The 18,520-nt window shown below is 35.7% G+C and overlaps 1 protein-coding gene across 12 annotated transcripts in view; it reads left to right on the forward strand.

Moving 5' to 3' along the window:
- Positions 1-15,679, forward strand: part of LOC130255472 (sodium channel protein type 2 subunit alpha-like) — a 42,421-nt gene extending 26,742 nt beyond the window's left edge. For 9 of the 12 annotated variants that reach the window (XM_056496190.1, XM_056496189.1, XM_056496194.1 and 6 more), the window contains exons 17-26: positions 383-500; positions 2,370-2,524; positions 3,690-3,863; positions 4,769-4,891; positions 5,149-5,430; positions 7,453-7,506; positions 8,287-8,424; positions 10,983-11,087; positions 11,492-11,762; positions 12,131-15,679. In XM_056496190.1, coding sequence (XP_056352165.1) covers positions 383-500; positions 2,370-2,524; positions 3,690-3,863; positions 4,769-4,891; positions 5,149-5,430; positions 7,453-7,506; positions 8,287-8,424; positions 10,983-11,087; positions 11,492-11,762; positions 12,131-13,314 — 2,604 coding nt within the window. In that variant the 3' untranslated portion in view covers positions 13,315-15,679. Of the gene's footprint in view, positions 1-382; positions 501-2,369; positions 2,525-3,689; positions 3,864-4,768; positions 4,892-5,148; positions 5,431-7,452; positions 7,511-8,286; positions 8,425-10,982; positions 11,088-11,491; positions 11,763-12,130 lie in introns of all 12 variants that reach the window. The other 3 variants (XM_056496198.1, XM_056496195.1, XM_056496200.1) reach the window with 1 other exon arrangement.
- Positions 15,680-18,520: the final 2,841 nt, after the last annotated feature.

The following is an 18,520-nucleotide window of genomic DNA, read 5'->3' on the forward strand; positions in this document are numbered from 1 at the left end:
AGAGTAATGGGTAGTTTCAGAATGCACAATGTACTACATATGTGCATTGGCAAAAAAGAATGCAAATTAATGCCAGTTGAAATGTATAAGAAAGTAAGAGTAGAAGGCAAAATAAATAGAATATGTATCAGAAAATCAACCTGTTAATAGTTAATTCTGAAATTCCATGAAAGATTCCATGATATACTCAGCAATCTCTAGATAGAAAGTGGATGATTTATGCACATTTCAACAGCATTGACTGCAACGTGTGGGTGTTTTCTTTGTATTTCTGGTGAAAAGTATTGTTCTTCTTATTACTGGCACATGATGTTGCATGCTTACTTAATTACACTTTTGAAAATATAAATAAAGTAAAAATATAATTGCATTTTATTTTCAGAAGGTAGATTTTTCCAGCTCGTCAGAAGGAAGTACAGTTAATTTAGCTGTCTTTGGAGAAGAAAAAAGTGAAACTGAATCAGAAAAAGCATCAGAGCTACAGGCATGCTTTACAGAAGGTATGGAAATAAAATTTGGGCCTAGCAATTATGTTTTGCTTGTTTGCAACAAACACTAGCAGTTCAAGGAAGCTATTTGCTACAGCAGCCCTGGATCCTAATCCATAAAGTCTTAAGGTGTGATTAATTTTGCCTGTTGTAGATAGCAATAGTGACATCTATGGAGTACAATGTGTGTTTGTGGTCATTTATAATATTTTAAAATAATCACTAGGAACAATTCTATAAACTTATCCTCAGCAGGCAGTAATTCTCTTGATTTAAATTACTTTGTCAGTAGTGAAACCTGCAAGATCAAGCCCTACCCTGGCCTCACTTCATTGAGAAATCTAAAATGGAGTCATGTGATTATTCATGGTCACTTCCCAGTGCTTGAAAGCAATCCAGTGGGTGATTCAGATCATCCACTGCCATTCAATGGAAAGTTTGACTCAGACAATAAACTGATTTTGTTGACATTACACCATTAATGGAGGGAGAGGGTGTAGAAATACACTGTGGGTTAAAACAGGTGGATGAGATCCTATGAATCCATTTAAGTAAAGAAGTTGTAACAGCATACTTGCATGTCCTTAAATGTTTTGATTAATTTTAGTTTTGTATAGCTATGTCTTCTAGGGGACTGCTGAAATTTACTGTGTAGGAAAGAATTTCTGGGTTTTTTATGATATTACAGATCCTAATTTCCTTTTAAATCATGAATAAAATAACTCAGAAAAAAAATATGGTCCAGGATTAATTCCCCTATTCTGTCCATTCTTTTTCATTTGCTGTTTTGCAGGTATCTTTGATTGAGGCTAAGGCTTTTGTCGTTTAAAGTAATATTTTACTGGTCTTTATATTTGTCAGTGTGGGGCTGTATTGACTATATCAAATTCTTAATTTTAAAAAATCCAACAAACAAATGTACTTTTCTCAAATAACTTGACAATATATTACAGTTCTTCCTTATCCTTGTGTTATGTGATACCAATTCATTCTTGGCCATAAGATTCATTTTTTCATAATGTAAACATTTTGAGTGGTTGAAGGTAAGCTAGTTCATGTTCTTCACAGTGGTAGCTGAGATGATGAAATATAGTGTAACTTATTTGTAACATATTATCTTAATGACATGAGTTCTTATGTTACAAATTAACAGGAAAACCAGAATGTCTTTGGTACCCATTAAAGTCATGTCAACTTGGTTTTGTTTCTATGTGATTAATAATTTTTTAACAATTAAGGAGGCTACTCTTGGCTAGGCAGTTACTGAGGTTCATTGCTTGCAGTGCCTTGAGGCCTTATAATAAAATAGGGAGCTCTCCAATATGAGGCAGATTTCTGTAGACAGTTGTCACAAATATGTATCACATTGAAAAAGCTCTCATAGTCTCCTGTTAAAACATTTGTTTATGTAAAGAGGTAACCTTAGTCAGCTCTTGGAGCATTGGTTGGTCTTCAGTATAATAAAAATATTATTTATGTCTCATTTATTTGAACTTTCCCTTAATGGCAAAAGTTCTTTTAAAAGAAGCTTCAGTATTCTCAAACAAGTTCATGTGAATTTTGCTATGTATGCTTTGTTTCTATTCCCTGACAATTTGCATATATTCTTTAATTACCTGAATATAAACTAAATAATATATATTTTTAATGTGTTTGAAAATGAAAATTAACTCAGATAACTGTCCTTTACTATAACCTTGATGTAGCATCATAGTAGTGAAAAAAAAAAGTGTACACTAAAGATTTCCTACTTCCAAAGTATAAAATTGAAAAGATAAGTAGCTTGAACTTCATGGAACAGGGGCTAGCTAAGAATGATTTGATTTGTCAGGATAATGAAAATTCTGCCATATAACAGTTCCTTAATTTTTGTTCTATTAGGCTGTGTACAGAAGTTTAAATGCTGTAAAGGCAATAGGGACAGCACACAAGGAAGAATCTGGTGGAATCTTCGGAAAACCTGTTACAAGATAGTAGAGCACAACTGGTTTGAATCATTCATTGTCTTCATGATTCTTCTCAGCAGTGGTGCTCTGGTAAGTAGAGCTTGAACCCATAGAAACAGTACCTATAAAAATATTTTATATAAGTTAGTATTATAACACACATGTATTCATTAAGAATAAAACATGAAGTTGTCTATGAAGAGAACTTGGAACCAAATTCCCAGAATATTTTGGGTGTTACATTTAATTTAAATTGCATTAAAGTTTCATGAATGCAAGGTGATGCATGTGTTTATGGAAAGGATTATGCTAAAAGTCTTGTTTAAGAAATTTTTAAAATCATGAAAAAGGATATGTGCAAGAAACAATTATTCTATTTCAAATTAAAATTGTTCCCAAAAGCAGATACTGAATTTACCATGTTCTTAGTTAATTTTTTGCTTCAGTTTTATTTGCAGTATTTCTGGACTGTTGCATAGGAATTCCTGAATTTCTTTATACCATTCTTAGTGACATTTAGTGCTTATATTTGGGTTCATTTTGGTTGCTGATTGACGTAGGATTTGCTATATATTGTCTTGGTCTCTGCTTCAGCACCCAAAACACCATGTGCTTCCCTTCCTTTTTCTCTGACCTTGGTGAGTGCAGGGCAGTTTCTCTTACTTTTTTCTTTCAGTGCTCATACTGCCATGCAGTGTTTTGCCCTTCCTTAAATGTTTTCCTAGAGAAACCATCAGCATCATTCATATGCTCAGCTGTTTCCTGTGTGGGATCAATGGTGGGGCTGGCACAAAGGCACAAAGCAGTCCCCTGATCTCTTCTCACAGTGGCCACATCTACAACCTCCCACTACTAAAACCTTGCATCAGCACCTAAGACTGAAATTCACTAGAGATCATCAACATAATATCTGGTCTCTTTCATCAATTGAAGCTGATATCATAATGAGACTGCCTTCTGATGGAACCTGCCTGGGTTTTTAAGGGTGAAAAGTTATAATTCTGTTGACTATTACTGAACTTTCTAAAAGTCTTTTTGGCAACCTCAGACTTTATATTGTAATTGCATTTTCAAACAATAATAAAATCTAAAATGCAGAAAGAATGTAATTGTAGCTTCTGTTATTTTGGTTTTTCGAGGTAAAACATCTAGAGTTGAAAGTGATTTTACTTTGCTGTTTTCATTTGATTCTGGCTTAATTTGTAATTTTCAAAGACTTTTCAATATCTGACTATATGTAACCCATTCTTTACAGGCTTTTGAAGATATATATATTGAAAAGCACAAGACTGTAAAAATCCTGCTGGACTATGCTGATAAAATCTTTACTTATGTCTTTATTCTGGAAATGGTGCTAAAATGGGTTGCCTATGGTTTTCAGACTTACTTCACTAATGCTTGGTGCTGGCTGGACTTCCTGATTGTCGATGTAGGTACTATGATTTCTAAGTAGTCTGTTTCTGTTGTTTAGGCAGGTTGTTTTATGTAACTTCAATCTGATAGAGATATATGCAGTGAATAATATAAATTTGGTTTAAAGGAACAGACAATTACATACTGGTGAATAAGATCCTGCTGCAGTTATGCAGTGTGTAACTAAATCTGCCTTTGTGCTGTCACTGACACCATGTGTTCTGTGTGGGGTCCCAGCTGGTGAGGGAGCACTGTTCAGTGATTTGACTTCAGTCTGCTGGATGTGGCAACAGAGAGTGAGGAGGATGTAGACACAAGAAAAGAAAGGGAAATTTAAGCATATGCTGTATGTCATTTGATTCTAGTCTTAATGAGGGCACTGAAAAAGCACTGCTGGAGAGAATATTTTTTCAACAATAACATTGAAAACTAGTGTTGATACTGCACTCCAAAGAAATGAAAGTCATGACGTTCATGGTATGTTCATATAAAGGAGTTCTTTCCTTTTTTGTGAAGATTTTCAAGTAGAAATTCAGCAAATGGACAAAAGAAAACTCTATTGATTGGATGGTGTCTGGAATCTAGGACAGAAATTTTGTCCCCTAGCAGTAGAATTGAAACTTACCTAATGATCTTTTTAAAGTAGATTTTTTGGAAGGAAATGCACAAGTGGTGTTTGTTATTTGTCTTCCTCATTTAACTGTGCTTCTTTTTTCAGTGAATCCCCATTCTTATTCAAACTGGTTTTTTTTCCTTTCTTTTTCTTTTTATATTTATTTTCACTGAAAGATTGAGGACCATCTGAAATTTTTTCTCTATATCCAGTTTAAAATTTTACCACTTAAGGCATTTTTATTTTGAAGCTACTTAAAAAAGAAAAACACTTTTGGGTTTATTGGGTTTTTTTTTTGTTTCTTCTAGGTCTCGTTGGTTAGCTTAGTAGCTACTGCTCTTGGTTTCTCAGAATTTGGTGCAATTAAATCCCTCCGAACATTAAGAGCTTTGAGACCTCTAAGAGCTTTGTCACGTTTTGAAGGCATGAGGGTAAGGGAAAAAAAATGAAATAATTTGTAAAACAAATAGTTTAAAATATGCCAAATTATAAAATCATGGAAGAACACTAATTGCATGTCTGTTAGCCAGGCCAACAGTAGCATGTTTGGTTGTATGACATGCATTACTCCTTTTCTGTTTGCATTACTTCAGTCTAATGTAATGTTTTATATTAAATAATCTTCTAGATTTTAAAAAAATAACCCTTGTGCTGTTTTTAAATCTTTTTTTCTGTGTTTATTGACTAGGTGGTTGTGAATGCTCTTACTGGAGCAATCCCATCCATCATGAACGTACTTCTGGTTTGTCTTACATTCTGGCTAATTTTCAGCATCATGGGAGTAAATCTGTTTGCTGGCAAGTTCTATCACTGTGTTAACACCACAAATGATGAGATGTTCACACCACAGCAAGTCAGTAATAGAAGTATGTGTGAAGATATGAGCAGGAGTACTGGAGGTGTTCGGTGGAGAAATGTGAAAGTAAACTTTGATAATGTTGCAATTGGTTACCTTTCTCTGCTTCAAGTGGTAAGTGCATAAATTTTCCAGCCTTTAGTTGCAATATCATTTAATTCCATAATTTTCAATATTATTTTAAAATAAACTGATATGGATTTGACTTTATAGTTTTGTTCTAGGAAGCTAATTAATGTTGCTTGTGGTAAAAATGTGATACATTCTCTGGCCATTTTGGAAGAGGAGGAATATCTAATATTTACCTGATGGATATAAAGTTGCTTGGCACCCAACTGCTAGTACCTTTTCAAATGCTAGGGAAATACAGTATGTAGTTAAAACAACTGCAGTGAGGTTTCGTTTTATTTTCTTTATCTGTTAAGGCATATTGACTGATATTTTTACTATGGTTGTCATAGATACATTATAGGACTTCAAACAGGAAGAGAGTGCTAAATTCTAGGCATGACCCTTTATTAGAGAAAGTGTCTGTAAACTGCCAGTAAGACAAACATATATTCATAATCAAGTTCATTTGACAAACTGCTTCTGGGAAATTATTACTCGTAAGTAACTGGTAATTATTCTGTCTTTAAAAATTCCCAACTGGCAGTGTTCAGTAGTTAGTATTGTGCTAGCAGGCTACCATCTGATGGCTTCAGGGAGTGACAGTAGCTATTGCTAAATAGCACTGGGCAATTGCATAAATTACCATCTTAGAGAGCTGATTCTCCTATACACTCCATTCTCATGAGACCTCACCAGAACAAGACTCTTAAGAGGTCCAGAAGACAGTCAAGAGAAAGATCAGAGGGCTGGAACGACTTTCCTTTGAAGAAAGGCTTCAGCCTTGGAGAAGAGAAGGCTCCAGGGAGACCTTATGGTGTCCTTTCAATATTATTAGAAAGACTGAGGGAAAATTTTTCCTTGTCGCTACAGAGCCTGTAGTGACAAGACAAATAGTTTTTAACTGAAAGAAGGTAGATTTATGTAAGGAAGATTTATTTATCTTTTTAATGATAACACATTGAGACATTCAGGTTGCCCTGAGAATGTGGGTGGCCCATCATTGGAAATTTTTAAAGTAGTGAAAGATATCCCTGCCTGTGGTAGAGGGTTTAATTAGATAATTTTTAAAAGTCTCTTCCAAGCCAAACCATTCTATGATTCTATTATTTTCTTAAGATTTCTTGGGACTACTTGCCTTTTAGAGTTTCTTCTAGGACTATTTCTGTATTCTGTCTGAACAATGCCAGTACATGGTGGCTGATTTTTTTTTTCCTGGAAAAATCCTACAGCTTTTTGGTATTTAGACAGTTAGAATTGAAAGCCTTATTATAACACCTTGAGGAAAACCAAGCAGTTTTGGGAAGAGCTGGTGTCAGCAGCATGTGCTACACTTGGAGCAGAGGAAACTGCAGTTCAGAATGGTTCCATCAATAATGGAATTACAGGGGAACCAGAGAGCTGGGATGTGCAGGGAGGTCCTGGAGAGGCAGTGGATCCAGGCTGGGTGCTGGCTCTGGAGTGTGCACAGAGCTGTGTGTGGCCCTCCATGGACCCCATGACACACACTTGAAGGACAGACGAGCTACTGAGTCCAGGCAGCTTCACTCAGTCTGTTCTTGGAGCTCCTTGTTTGCAGTGGAGTGACCCACACCATCCCTGTGTAGGTGGACTAGCTGATCATGTAGGTTCCCTGTATTCTGACATCAGGGACTTGGCTTCACTGGGATGGCAGATAGCACAGTGCCTTTGCTGTGAAGGTACTGCTTTACAGATGGCACCAGCACATCCCATTTCCCTGGGAGATAAATTGCTGTCTCTCTGGTAAGATGATATTGCCTGCAACTCATCTCACAGAGTTCATATGAATTTCCATGAAGATTGGAATATATTCAGTGTTTCTTAAGAATTGGGGGGAAATATTCTACAGTAGTGAATTTCCTGTGAATACTTCACTAGTAATGCACCAGACTTTTAATATTCTCTTTATTTTTATGAGCAGAAATACATTGCAGAAGACACTGTTTTATTTAGAATGTTATAAGAACTGGAGCTTTGATAGAAAATATTAACAAATTTTGTTTTTAGGCAACCTTTAAAGGATGGATGGAAATTATGTACGCTGCAGTTGATTCTACAGAAGTGAGTGCAATATAAAATCTACTGAGTAAAAATAAAATTTATTGAGGGAAAACAAATCTAAGATTGATGTAATGCTACTTGAATGGCAGTTGACATGAGCTAAAATATAAAAAATTAAATGTAAATCTCTGGTGAATTTTCTACATTCTGTGCCCAAAGAATGCTTATACTTTTATCAGGTGAAAAAAATTATAGCTGTAAAACGCATAAATTATTACTAATTTAGTAACTCTTCTGTAAAAATCTAGTTTTCCGTTAATTTATATCTTAGATTGTACAGATCAGGAAAAAAGATTTTCCTGTGTCTTCAAAAATAACCCAAATAGTCAAGAGGCATCACTGCAAAAGCTAATCCAGTGCTGCAGACTCTGATCTCAAAAACATAACTTGTTACATTTTGCCTGTTTTTCTTTTGATCTTGATGTTTGTTTGCATCTCTCCTCAATCCTGCTCTTGATTTGCATATAGTGTATAGGAACTGAATTGCTTTTGAGATTTGCACGTCTCTGTCAAATTTAGTAGGATTTACATGAAGTGTCAAATTTCATCAAAGAGAACAGACAGAGAGGGGAGGAATGGCAAGTCCTGCAATGTGTGCAATTACAGAAACCTGTATTAAATAGATTTTCAAGTTCAAATATGAGGCAAGTTCAGTGTATGCTCCAAAAGGGTTGGATTTACCCCCTATCCATCTGGATGCAACTTCTCCTCCTGCTTGGGAATCTTTGATTTGTCTTAACTGTTTTTTGTGATGCTTTGCTGTATTTCTGTATTACATAGGCAGAGAAACAGCCCAAGTATGAAGACAACCTGTACATGTACCTATACTTTGTGGCCTTTATAGTCTTTGGATCATTTTTCACCCTAAACTTATTCATTGGTGTCATCATAGATAACTTCAACCAACAAAAAAAGAAGATAAGTACCACATGTTTCATTTTCACAATACTTCATTATTATTGAACATTCAGCAAATGTATGCAAGGATAAATAATAGTGTCTGAAATTTCTCATAGTAATAGAAAGAAAAAAGAAATCAGGTTTTAATATTTTTGTTTGCTCAAAATAATTAAATAACAGTATTTTATTTTTAAGGCATTTGAAGTAATTTAAACTTAGCCTGAGTGTTGTCCACATCTCTGTACAGCCAGGGGTATGTTGTCCATCAGAAAGTTATGTCTTTGTTTTTCTTGACTTTACAATGCTGTGACTAAGCAATGTGAAAGTGCAGATGACTTAAACAAGTAAAAGGCAGGAAAGGAGAGAATGTGCACAACTATAAATTTCAAAGGAGTTAACATATAGCAGTATTGTGAAGGCCTCCATTACAGAGACTAATACAGACAAGTTGAATGCTGAAAATCCTGCTCTGTATTGTAAGATTAGAGAGGCTTGGGTCTTGAGTTAGTGAATTTACAAGAAAAAGAAAATGAAAATGGGTGTAATTTGAAAATATGTAGGTTTTCTTTTCAACTTAAGCTGTTTCTATTATTTAAATGAACACAGGATTGTGTCAAGAGCTCTAGGGAAATTTAAATAGATGAAGATGCAGGCTATGATGCCAAATTAAATTGTACTTGCTATTTAAACCATAAATAGTGGAATCTTCATTCTTCAAAATATTTGCACCTTCCTTGGAGTAAGCTTCAGGGGCATCCAGTACATAGCAGGAAGGTGGATCCATTTCTCATCCTTGGAGAGCAAGACTAAGGTTGTATACATGTTATTGGCATTTTTGGCAGTCAATATGTAGCAAGATGACCTTACTCAGTAATGAGGTAATTATAAACTTTATTTAGTTCATTTGGCTGACATTGTCCACTGGAACCATCATGACTCAGAAGGCAGATAAGGGTTCCTGCTAAAGGGCTTTTCCTGGCAGTGTGGTGTACACCCCTTGTACATTTGGAGCCGTTTTGAGTCACCAAGAAAGTAAAATACTGGACATACAATTAGGCTGGAGAAAATTCTGTTTATATGGTATTCTTCAGTTTTATGTAGCAAATTAACAAGCATTAGTTGTCTGTCTTTGGAATTAATAGGTTCATCTGTCCTCATGGAAATGTGCAGATCACACAGTTCATGGCTACTCAGCAGTATTTTTCTTGTTCTTTCTTTTTTCATATCCCTGACATTTGGACATTTTAGGATATGAATGGGAAAAGACCTCATGTTGCAATATAGTTAAACTGTGCTTTTCTGTGGTTTTTGTGTGCATCCTGCTTTCATCACATTAGTTCCATGAGGGAGGCAGTGCTCTACTGTTGATTTCCTAACTTGTCCTTAAGGACCTTGCCTTGAGACCTATATTCTCCCTAGGGGCAATACACTGAGACAAGGATGGCTTGTTCACTCATGTGAGCCATTACATCAGTGAGACAGCAGCAGAAATCCACAACCCAATCCCACTTTCTTTATGGTTTTTGTTTTAAACAAAAAGTGAAATCTTCCAACAGTCACAGCACATTTCCACCATAATTATCAAATCAACTTGTTTTTCTTCCAAACCCTTACTCGCCAAGAAGTTAATTTTACTTGAATATTTGATTTTGAATATTGAGGTGAGTTTGTTAAAGACAGTCTCTTTTGACTTCTAAATCTTCATGTCAATATATAGCCACAGCTGAAAGTTGAACACACCTTCATTCAGACTTATCATTACTTTGTCTATAAGATTGATGCCACATTTGACAAATTCAGTGGGTCAAAGACACAGAATCACCCCTGACTCTGAAGTTCATATCCAAATGCCACTGCTTTGATATCATCCATACCTGAAATTTAATTACAAACAAATGCATGAAAGGGAAAAACAAGTTACTTGTCGGTATAAATTGTATTTCTGATTAGGGCTTCCAGGTGTGGATTGCACCAGTCAAGGAATCCTTTTATTCAGACAAGAAACCCCCGAGTAAACCCATGCTTCTGATCTTGGTACAATATAGAGGGATGATCAAGCTTCATATACACTGTTCATATATCATTTGAACTGAGATACAATACTCAAATGGCAAAATGCACATCCTGAAAAGTAAAATCAGTAATTTCTTTCTCCTTATATGTTTTACCTGAAGGCATATCTGCTCACAGTGTATCTTTGAACCTTTTTTTGTTTCTGGTAGATTGGTTTACAATGTGGAGTTTATGATGCTTGATTTTTAAGTGTCTATGAAATGCATATTTTACAAGTTTTTTTAAATTTTATTTATTTAACTAAATTATCAGGTATGCATTTTTTAAAAATAAGAAATAGATAGATGTTCTGGGGATTTTCTTTGTTCCTTAATTTCTTTCATTTTTCCCTCAAGATTCATCAGATACTTAATAATCTTTGAAATAATTATTATGTTTTGGTTTTGGTAACAATGTGTAAGTATGAATAAAAGGTACATTAAAACTATATTCTGCAATGCTGTGAATTAATGGATGCAAAGACTTGACTGTAATCAGATTTGGGGTTTCTTTTATTAATTTACCTTGGAGGTCAAGATATTTTCATGACAGAAGAACAAAAGAAATACTACAATGCAATGAAGAAGCTGGGATCCAAGAAACCACAAAAACCTATACCTCGGCCAGTGGTAAGAATAATGCTATTCTTATATCATCTGTATTTGGGGAGAAATTTCAGCACTACATTAATTATAACAAAATTTCCCATTTAACTCTAAGATGGTTTCAGCCTTATTCAAATTATCCCTTCATTCTGAATTGAAATGTACATGTATCTGTTCTGCAGGAAAAATCTCTCATTTGTTTTTATGCCTGAAGGAGCAGAGAATCTAAGAATGTGAAGAAATGCAAGCTTGTTGGGTTTTGAGGGGAAAACTTTGAGCTGGATATAAATTACTGGACAATAGTTTTCTTAGATTTTTGAGCCTTTTGCTTGGTTGTATATTTTTGGAGAGGAGGAGTGAAATAGGAGGGTGGAAACAGATGTCTATTACATAAAAATACTCTAACTTTTTCTTTCTTCTCTCCTCAGAACAAATTGCAAGGTCTGATGTTTGATATTGTAACACAGCAAGCATTTGACATCACTGTTATGGTTCTAATCTGTCTTAACATGATCACAATGATGATAGAAACAGATGACCAGACTGAACTGATGCAAAATATTTTGTATTGGATTAACTTGGTCTTTGTTGTCATTTTCACTGGTGAATGTGTCTTCAAAATATTTTCACTCCGTTATTATTACTTCACCATTGGCTGGAATATTTTTGATTTTGTGGTTGTTATTCTTTCAATAATAGGTAAGAAATTACTATGTTCAAAATGAAATATATGTGTATTTAATGCTTTATCTCTGTCAAGTTGTGCAAATTAGAGGAGTTACTTAATTTTATTTTCTTTGATTATTTAGGAAATGAAATGCGTACTTGACAGTGCTATCTTTCTTATTAATTCTAGATCAGTTGTCATACTTCTATGTTTGGGGTTATTTTCTAGAAGTGCAGGGAAAAAAATTCTAAAATTATCCATACTAGATAAAATATATATACAATTATATTTTCCACTATCTCCATAACTAGACTTGAGGGAGAGGTGTTTATACTTTTTTTGTGGAAAATATAATCTGTGTTAAAAACTTGCTCTGTTAATTTATTTTGATGTTTCACAGGTATGTTTCTAGCTGAGGTGATTGAGAAGTACTTTGTATCACCCACTTTGTTCAGAGTTGTTCGACTTGCCAGAATTGGTCGAATCCTGCGCCTCATTAAAGGCGCCAAGGGAATCCGCACTCTGCTTTTTGCTTTGATGATGTCTCTTCCTGCTTTGTTCAACATTGGGCTGCTGCTCTTCCTGGTCATGTTCATCTACGCAATATTTGGCATGTCCAACTTTGCCTATGTCAAGAAAGAAGATGGGATTGATGACATGTTCAACTTTGAAACATTTGGCAACAGCATGATCTGCCTGTTTCAGATCACCACGTCCGCTGGCTGGAATAATTTGCTCAACCCAATTCTGAACAGTGGGGAGCCAGACTGTAACCCTAACAAAACTCATCCAGGGAGCTCTGTGAAAGGTGACTGTGGTAACCCTTCTGTTGGGATTTTCTTTTTTGTCAGCTACATTATCATATCCTTTCTGGTAGTGGTGAACATGTACATTGCTGTGATTTTGGAGAACTTCAGTGTTGCTACTGAAGAAAGCGCTGAACCCTTGGGCGAGGATGACTTTGAGATGTTCTACGAGGTTTGGGAAAAATATGATCCTGGTGCAACACAATTCATAGAATACAGCAAACTGTCTGATTTTGCAGCTTCTCTAGATCCTCCTCTTCATATACCAAAACCAAACAAAGTCGAGCTTATTGCAATGGATCTACCTGTGGTGAGCGGTGACAGAATTCACTGCCTTGACATCTTGTTTGCTTTCACAAAGCGTGTGTTAGGGGAAAGTGGGGAGATGGACGCTCTCAGAATACAGATGGAAGATCGGTTTATGGCATCCAACCCTTCTAAAGCTTCCTATGAACCAATTACAACCACACTGAAACGAAAGCAGGAGGAAATTTCTGCCACTATCATTCAGCGTGCTTACAGACGTCATCTTCTAAGACAGTCGGTAAAGAAACTTTCATTTATGTATCAGAAAGATGGGGGTGATCAGCTTATCAAAAAAGATATGATTGTTGGTAAGCTGAGTGAAAACTCATCTCCAGAGAAAATGGATATGTCTGCATCCACCACAGCTCCGCCTTCCTATGATAGTGTCACGAAACCAGAAAAAGAAAAATATGAAGATGACAAATCAGAAAAGGAAGACAAAGGAAAAGACAGAAGAGGAAAGAAAAAGTAAAAGGCAGAAGTTGTCCATGATGAATGTTTGCAAGCTTGAAAATATGATGTTTTTGTCAGTAGCACTCTTACTGGAGGATTATGCCAAAATTATAAGTTTTTACATATTTACCCCTGCTGCACTCAGTGCCTGTCCAAGACAATGATCCTTCACTAGTAAACTCTTGTTCTGTAACAGGGAAACAAACTTGCAGAGCAATAGTTTTGATTATTAGCTCTTACTAAATGAGAGGGGACACAAAATTTCTACTTGGACTACAGGAACCCTTAAGGGATCCTAATAAGCCTGTAATTTTGTGGAATAAGTGTGTCCACTGTGTCCATTTCATCTCCTATCTGTGTTCCATGTGTGTCCATTCTTTTTCATGATCTCGTTTGCTTTAATAACATATTGCTTTATTAATTCTGGCGTGCTGAGAAAACAAAATCTAAATACTTCTTGTTTAGATAAACACTTAATAATACTCTTATGTGCAGAGAAACACAAATGTCAGGAATATATATTTATGGCATCATAATATGAACATAGTTCTCTCAAGCTACTTCTAAATGCAGAGAAACCAGGATTCCAGATTATCAAACCTCAGGATGTAGATCAAAGAAGCAGCAAACTATAAAAAAAAACAACAGAGTCCAGACAGAGAATTTGTCAGTAAATCCAACAAGGTAATAATTCTCACAGAAGAGGTTAGTAACTTATTCTTTTAATATATTTATTTTTATTATCTTCTAGTAGTTCTTAATTTATTGTACTGTCCATTTCAGATCAGTGGTTTAAATAAAAGATGCTACATAGAGCTCCTGTTTGGAAACTGTGAAGCTATGAAAAAAAATTACTTTCATATACAAAATGGCTCATAATTCCTGAAACATTCAAACAATTATTTTCACAGAAAAGCTACAAATGCCAAATTCTTCCTATGAGAAATTATATATTTTTTTAATGGTGTGTTTTGACCCTGTAATATTGTGTGTAGCTTCCATATTTTATTTACACTTCTTATTTCTCATAAGTGTATCCCACTTTGGAAAAAATCAAAGCTATGAGTATAACTTGATAGCAGAGTAACTTAGGGGACAAATACTACCTTAATATATACCTCAGATTTAAATTTCCTTACTTGGTAAGGATAGATCATAGAAACACAAAATACACAAGAGAGGTGGTTTTGACATCCCCTTGGCAACTTAGTCAGGTTTCCACTTTAATATAACCTTCTGTAGAGAGCTGAGATGACCAAAAAGATGTACTGAAATCAGCTTTGTCCTGCACTGGGGTTTAGTTGAGCTTTTTTTCATTCAGGCTGACACTATACATGTAAGTAAAATACCTTCTGTTATTTAATCAGTTGTTTTACACAGTGGTACCTTTTTGAACAAAGAAACAATGACCTAATTACCATATATGTGTCAAATATGTACCCTAAGTTAAGTTAGCTGAGTAAGTAAGCTAAGTAAGTTAGCTTACAACATTTCAATAGATATTATGATATATTCTGTGATACTTCAAATAATTGGAAGCTCTAACTGATGCATGCTTGCTGCTATTATCCTACAGCTGTTAAAATTTAACATGGGAAGAAATGTGAGTGGTAAAAAGGAAAACTGTTTGACAAGACCATCATTCCTCATACCAGTAAGCAATAGTTTGCTGCTATTAAAGATTTTATTTTGTGTGAGTGTAGTAATCAGCAAATATGCAGTAAGGTACTGGACTATACAGGACAAACAGATGGCTTAAAATATGGGGCTAGAAGAAAATGTTAACATATATTCCTTTTATTTTAAAAATAGTTTTATTTTATAACATTTTATACCTGCTATAAGAATTACGCGTATTTTCCTGTTGTTTTAATTTTTATTGCTGTCTTTGACACTTTGACACTGTTCAGAAACCTAAGATACAATGTGTAATTGAAAATTTCTGCTAATTGCTTTAAACAGCTGTTAATAAGGAATAATTTAAAAGCCAATGGACAGTACAATTTTTTTCAGATCCGTAGGTAGGTCTTTTTATGTGAAACAAGATAGAAGGCCTTTTTTATGTCTGTTTATTTTCAGGGTAATCTTGGTCATGCCAACATTGCTTTTTCCCCAGAGTTAATCTCACACTGTCTGCTTTGCTTATTGGTGTACACTGCAGTAGAAACACTTTAAATATAATTTGTTATTCAAAAATCTTCCTTCATGAGGATGAGTAGTGAACTTGTGCAATGGGCAGTGCAACACTTTGCATTTCTTTCAAAAGAACTAGAATATTGATGGGCTCCTGCTTTTACAGAAATTATTGGCTCCTAGTGTATTGATGAACTGCATGCAGGAAGTTGTTTTACCAAAAAATAACTACATTGCTAACAACCCAGAAAAATAAAGATAACCTTTTTATGTAATTATTTTAGTCCTTGTCTTTTATTGTATGGAGTTTATAAAGATTAACTAGTAATGGTTGGTAAAATTAAGGGGCAGCCACTTCAGCAGTGAGGTGATTTAGACATCTAGATCACACGTTGCTTCATGACTTAGATCAGTATCAACTTGTCACCGTCAAGATGAAATGCTGTTGTTGTCCTGACCAGATGAATTTTTTTAGAATTTAGAAAAAAACCTGCATTTCAGCTATGTCTTTTTGTCAATTTTTTCAGTTGCCCAGTAAGAGCTCCAGTTATATTCTCTGTTGGGCAAATCCAGTGCAGGATGGCTCCACAGCTGGTCCTGTAGACACTGCTCACCCTGGGATAGGTGACCTGAGATGTGTCACCAAAATAACCCCATGGGGGCATAACAGAGCTGCTTTAATCCCTTTCCTTCTGCAGAAATCCATGCTTGCCAGGAGAAGGGAACAAGAGCTGTTAGAGGTTTTAGTGGCCGTGTCACAGCATTTATCAAGCCAATGATGCCTTTGCTGGGGCTCTCAGGCATGGTCCCTGGCAAGAGCTTGCCACACACAGGTGGCAGGATAAGGGGCACAGTGTGTGCATTGGACCTGGGCATGGGGCAATTAATCCTTTTTTCTTTTTTTTTTTGTATTCTCATTTCTTTTGTGACCAGTAGCTGCTTCATACTTGAGTCAATATAACTAACAGGAAAAAACCTGTTAATTATACAGGTTTAAACCTGAACTGTGCTGTGCTTTGAAGGACAATGTGCATGTTTTTAGTAACTATATCTGATTTCAAGTAATATGAATGGTTTTTTCAATCCAAAATAGCTGGTGTTTAATATCCTAGTTGCTAACAATAATTACGTAATAATGTAATAATGTAAGAACTTTTAAAAAATATTGGTTATTCTCTTAATTGCTGTTTAAAGAATAAAGTCGGTATGTAGTTCACTTGAAAATTCTATGTGGAATAAGCATAAAATATTTGTTTAATATTTTGGTAGTGCACAGAAATATATAAGGTCATTTATAAAATAATTTTACACTCTAAAATTTCTATTATTTTTAAATTTATGACTGTTGAACCAATAATCCAACTGGAGTCCCTCCATTTTTAGTATCTCAAATGTGGTATCTTAGGCCTTTACAAAAAAAACTAATATATTTTTGGATTCCAAGTGTATATATTTGAATAAATTTGGATACTTCTATATTTCTTTGAGATTATTCCAGTATACCTCAAAGGTGAAAAGCTTGTGGAAGGCACAGTTGACTTGCAGACTTCCTCCTTAACCTGAAGGTATAAAATAAATTTGTGTTGTAGTTGTGATATAAGAGAATGGTTTCAGGTAATGGGTCATTCATACATAATTATGCAAAACATTCAACAAAATTCCTAGAGCAGTAGGACACTGCACTCTCTTACTGTCCAAGCTCACAGAGAAGGAAAAATTGAGACAATCTCCCTTAAAATTGCCTAAGAAATGAGCTTTCTTTACTCTCTCTTACTAACCTAGGAAGTGTAGGTGTATTTTACTTTGTGATGGTGTCATCAACCTCCAGCTCCCCTCCCCACTCTCCAAAAAAGCCCCAAACATAGCCCAAACTTGTACGGGAACGTTTCTGAGATTTTCAAATCCTGGCCTGGCTCAGCAGTGTAACAAAACTGTTTCACTTGTAAGGACAAGGCTAGCCCTGCATCCCTCACACAAACCACTTGTACAAATGAGAAAAGGAGAAGATAGCAGGGGAAGAGGTGGGATATTGCTGACTTGCTTGTTTTCATGAAGAGGCCCTGAACAGGTGCTGGGCTAGTTGGTGTTTTCCAGCAGGATTTGCATTCTGGGAGCATCTCCCGGCTGCTGGTGCAGCTGTTGGGGGCTGTGCCTGCAGACAGAGGCTCTGAGAACACAGGGACACCTCGGGCACTGCCTTGGGAGAGCCTGGCCTTGTGGAGAGTGCACTGATCGTGTGCTTGGTACAGCCTGGTCATTGCTCTGCTTGTGCGAAGAGAGGGTTGCTGGCAATACCTGTGCGACTGCAACGGCAGCGTCTTGTATTCCTGTCCCCTGTAAGGCATCCAGACCTGATACCACCTTGGCTAAGAGCTGCCATGCTAATCTGAGCTTTCTAAACTACAGCTAAAGGGTTTTGATGCAGTGGGAATTCCTCAAATAGCTTTAGGTTTACTTTTCTTAATAAGCATTATTCATCTAATCCCATGGTGCACCCCTGAACAGCCCCAGCCTTCTCAAAGAATCACGTAGGAAAGTATCTGTGTTGTTTGCTTGGTAAACAGTGATCTATATATATATATATAATATATATATAATATATATAATGAAGTATTATTAAAAATGCAGGGGATTTTTTGGACATGGAAAATCCTTATGATTTTCATTCTATAGCATAAATTCAGAAATGCTTATCTAACTCAGTAAGGCATTAGGAGAAATAATCTGAAATCCCTGCAGTGTAGGAATATTTAATGGCTCACAAACCTCTGCATTAGCAACATCTTTTTCAGTGGGGGATGGTACCATTTCTTTCATTCTCAGAGCACAACTAGGTTTTTTCAATGTGATTCAGGATGCAGGCTCTGTCACTCAGCGTATTTATTTTTCCTGGCTGATCAGTGGGAGCTGTTGCACGGTGGAAAGAGACCTATTCTAGTGCTTGCCTTAAAAAAAAAAAAAAAAAAAAGACACTGCAGTGTAACCCAAGCAAAGTAAACTGCGGCACATTCTCATCCCTCTGGAGAGGGAAAATTGCATGCTGAAGCACATATGATGACTGCTGCAAGAAAAGCTTTTGATGAAAATAGGGA

Source organism: Oenanthe melanoleuca, chromosome 7 (genome assembly GCF_029582105.1).
Source record: "Oenanthe melanoleuca isolate GR-GAL-2019-014 chromosome 7, OMel1.0, whole genome shotgun sequence".
Classification (NCBI taxonomy): domain Eukaryota; kingdom Metazoa; phylum Chordata; class Aves; order Passeriformes; family Muscicapidae; genus Oenanthe; species Oenanthe melanoleuca.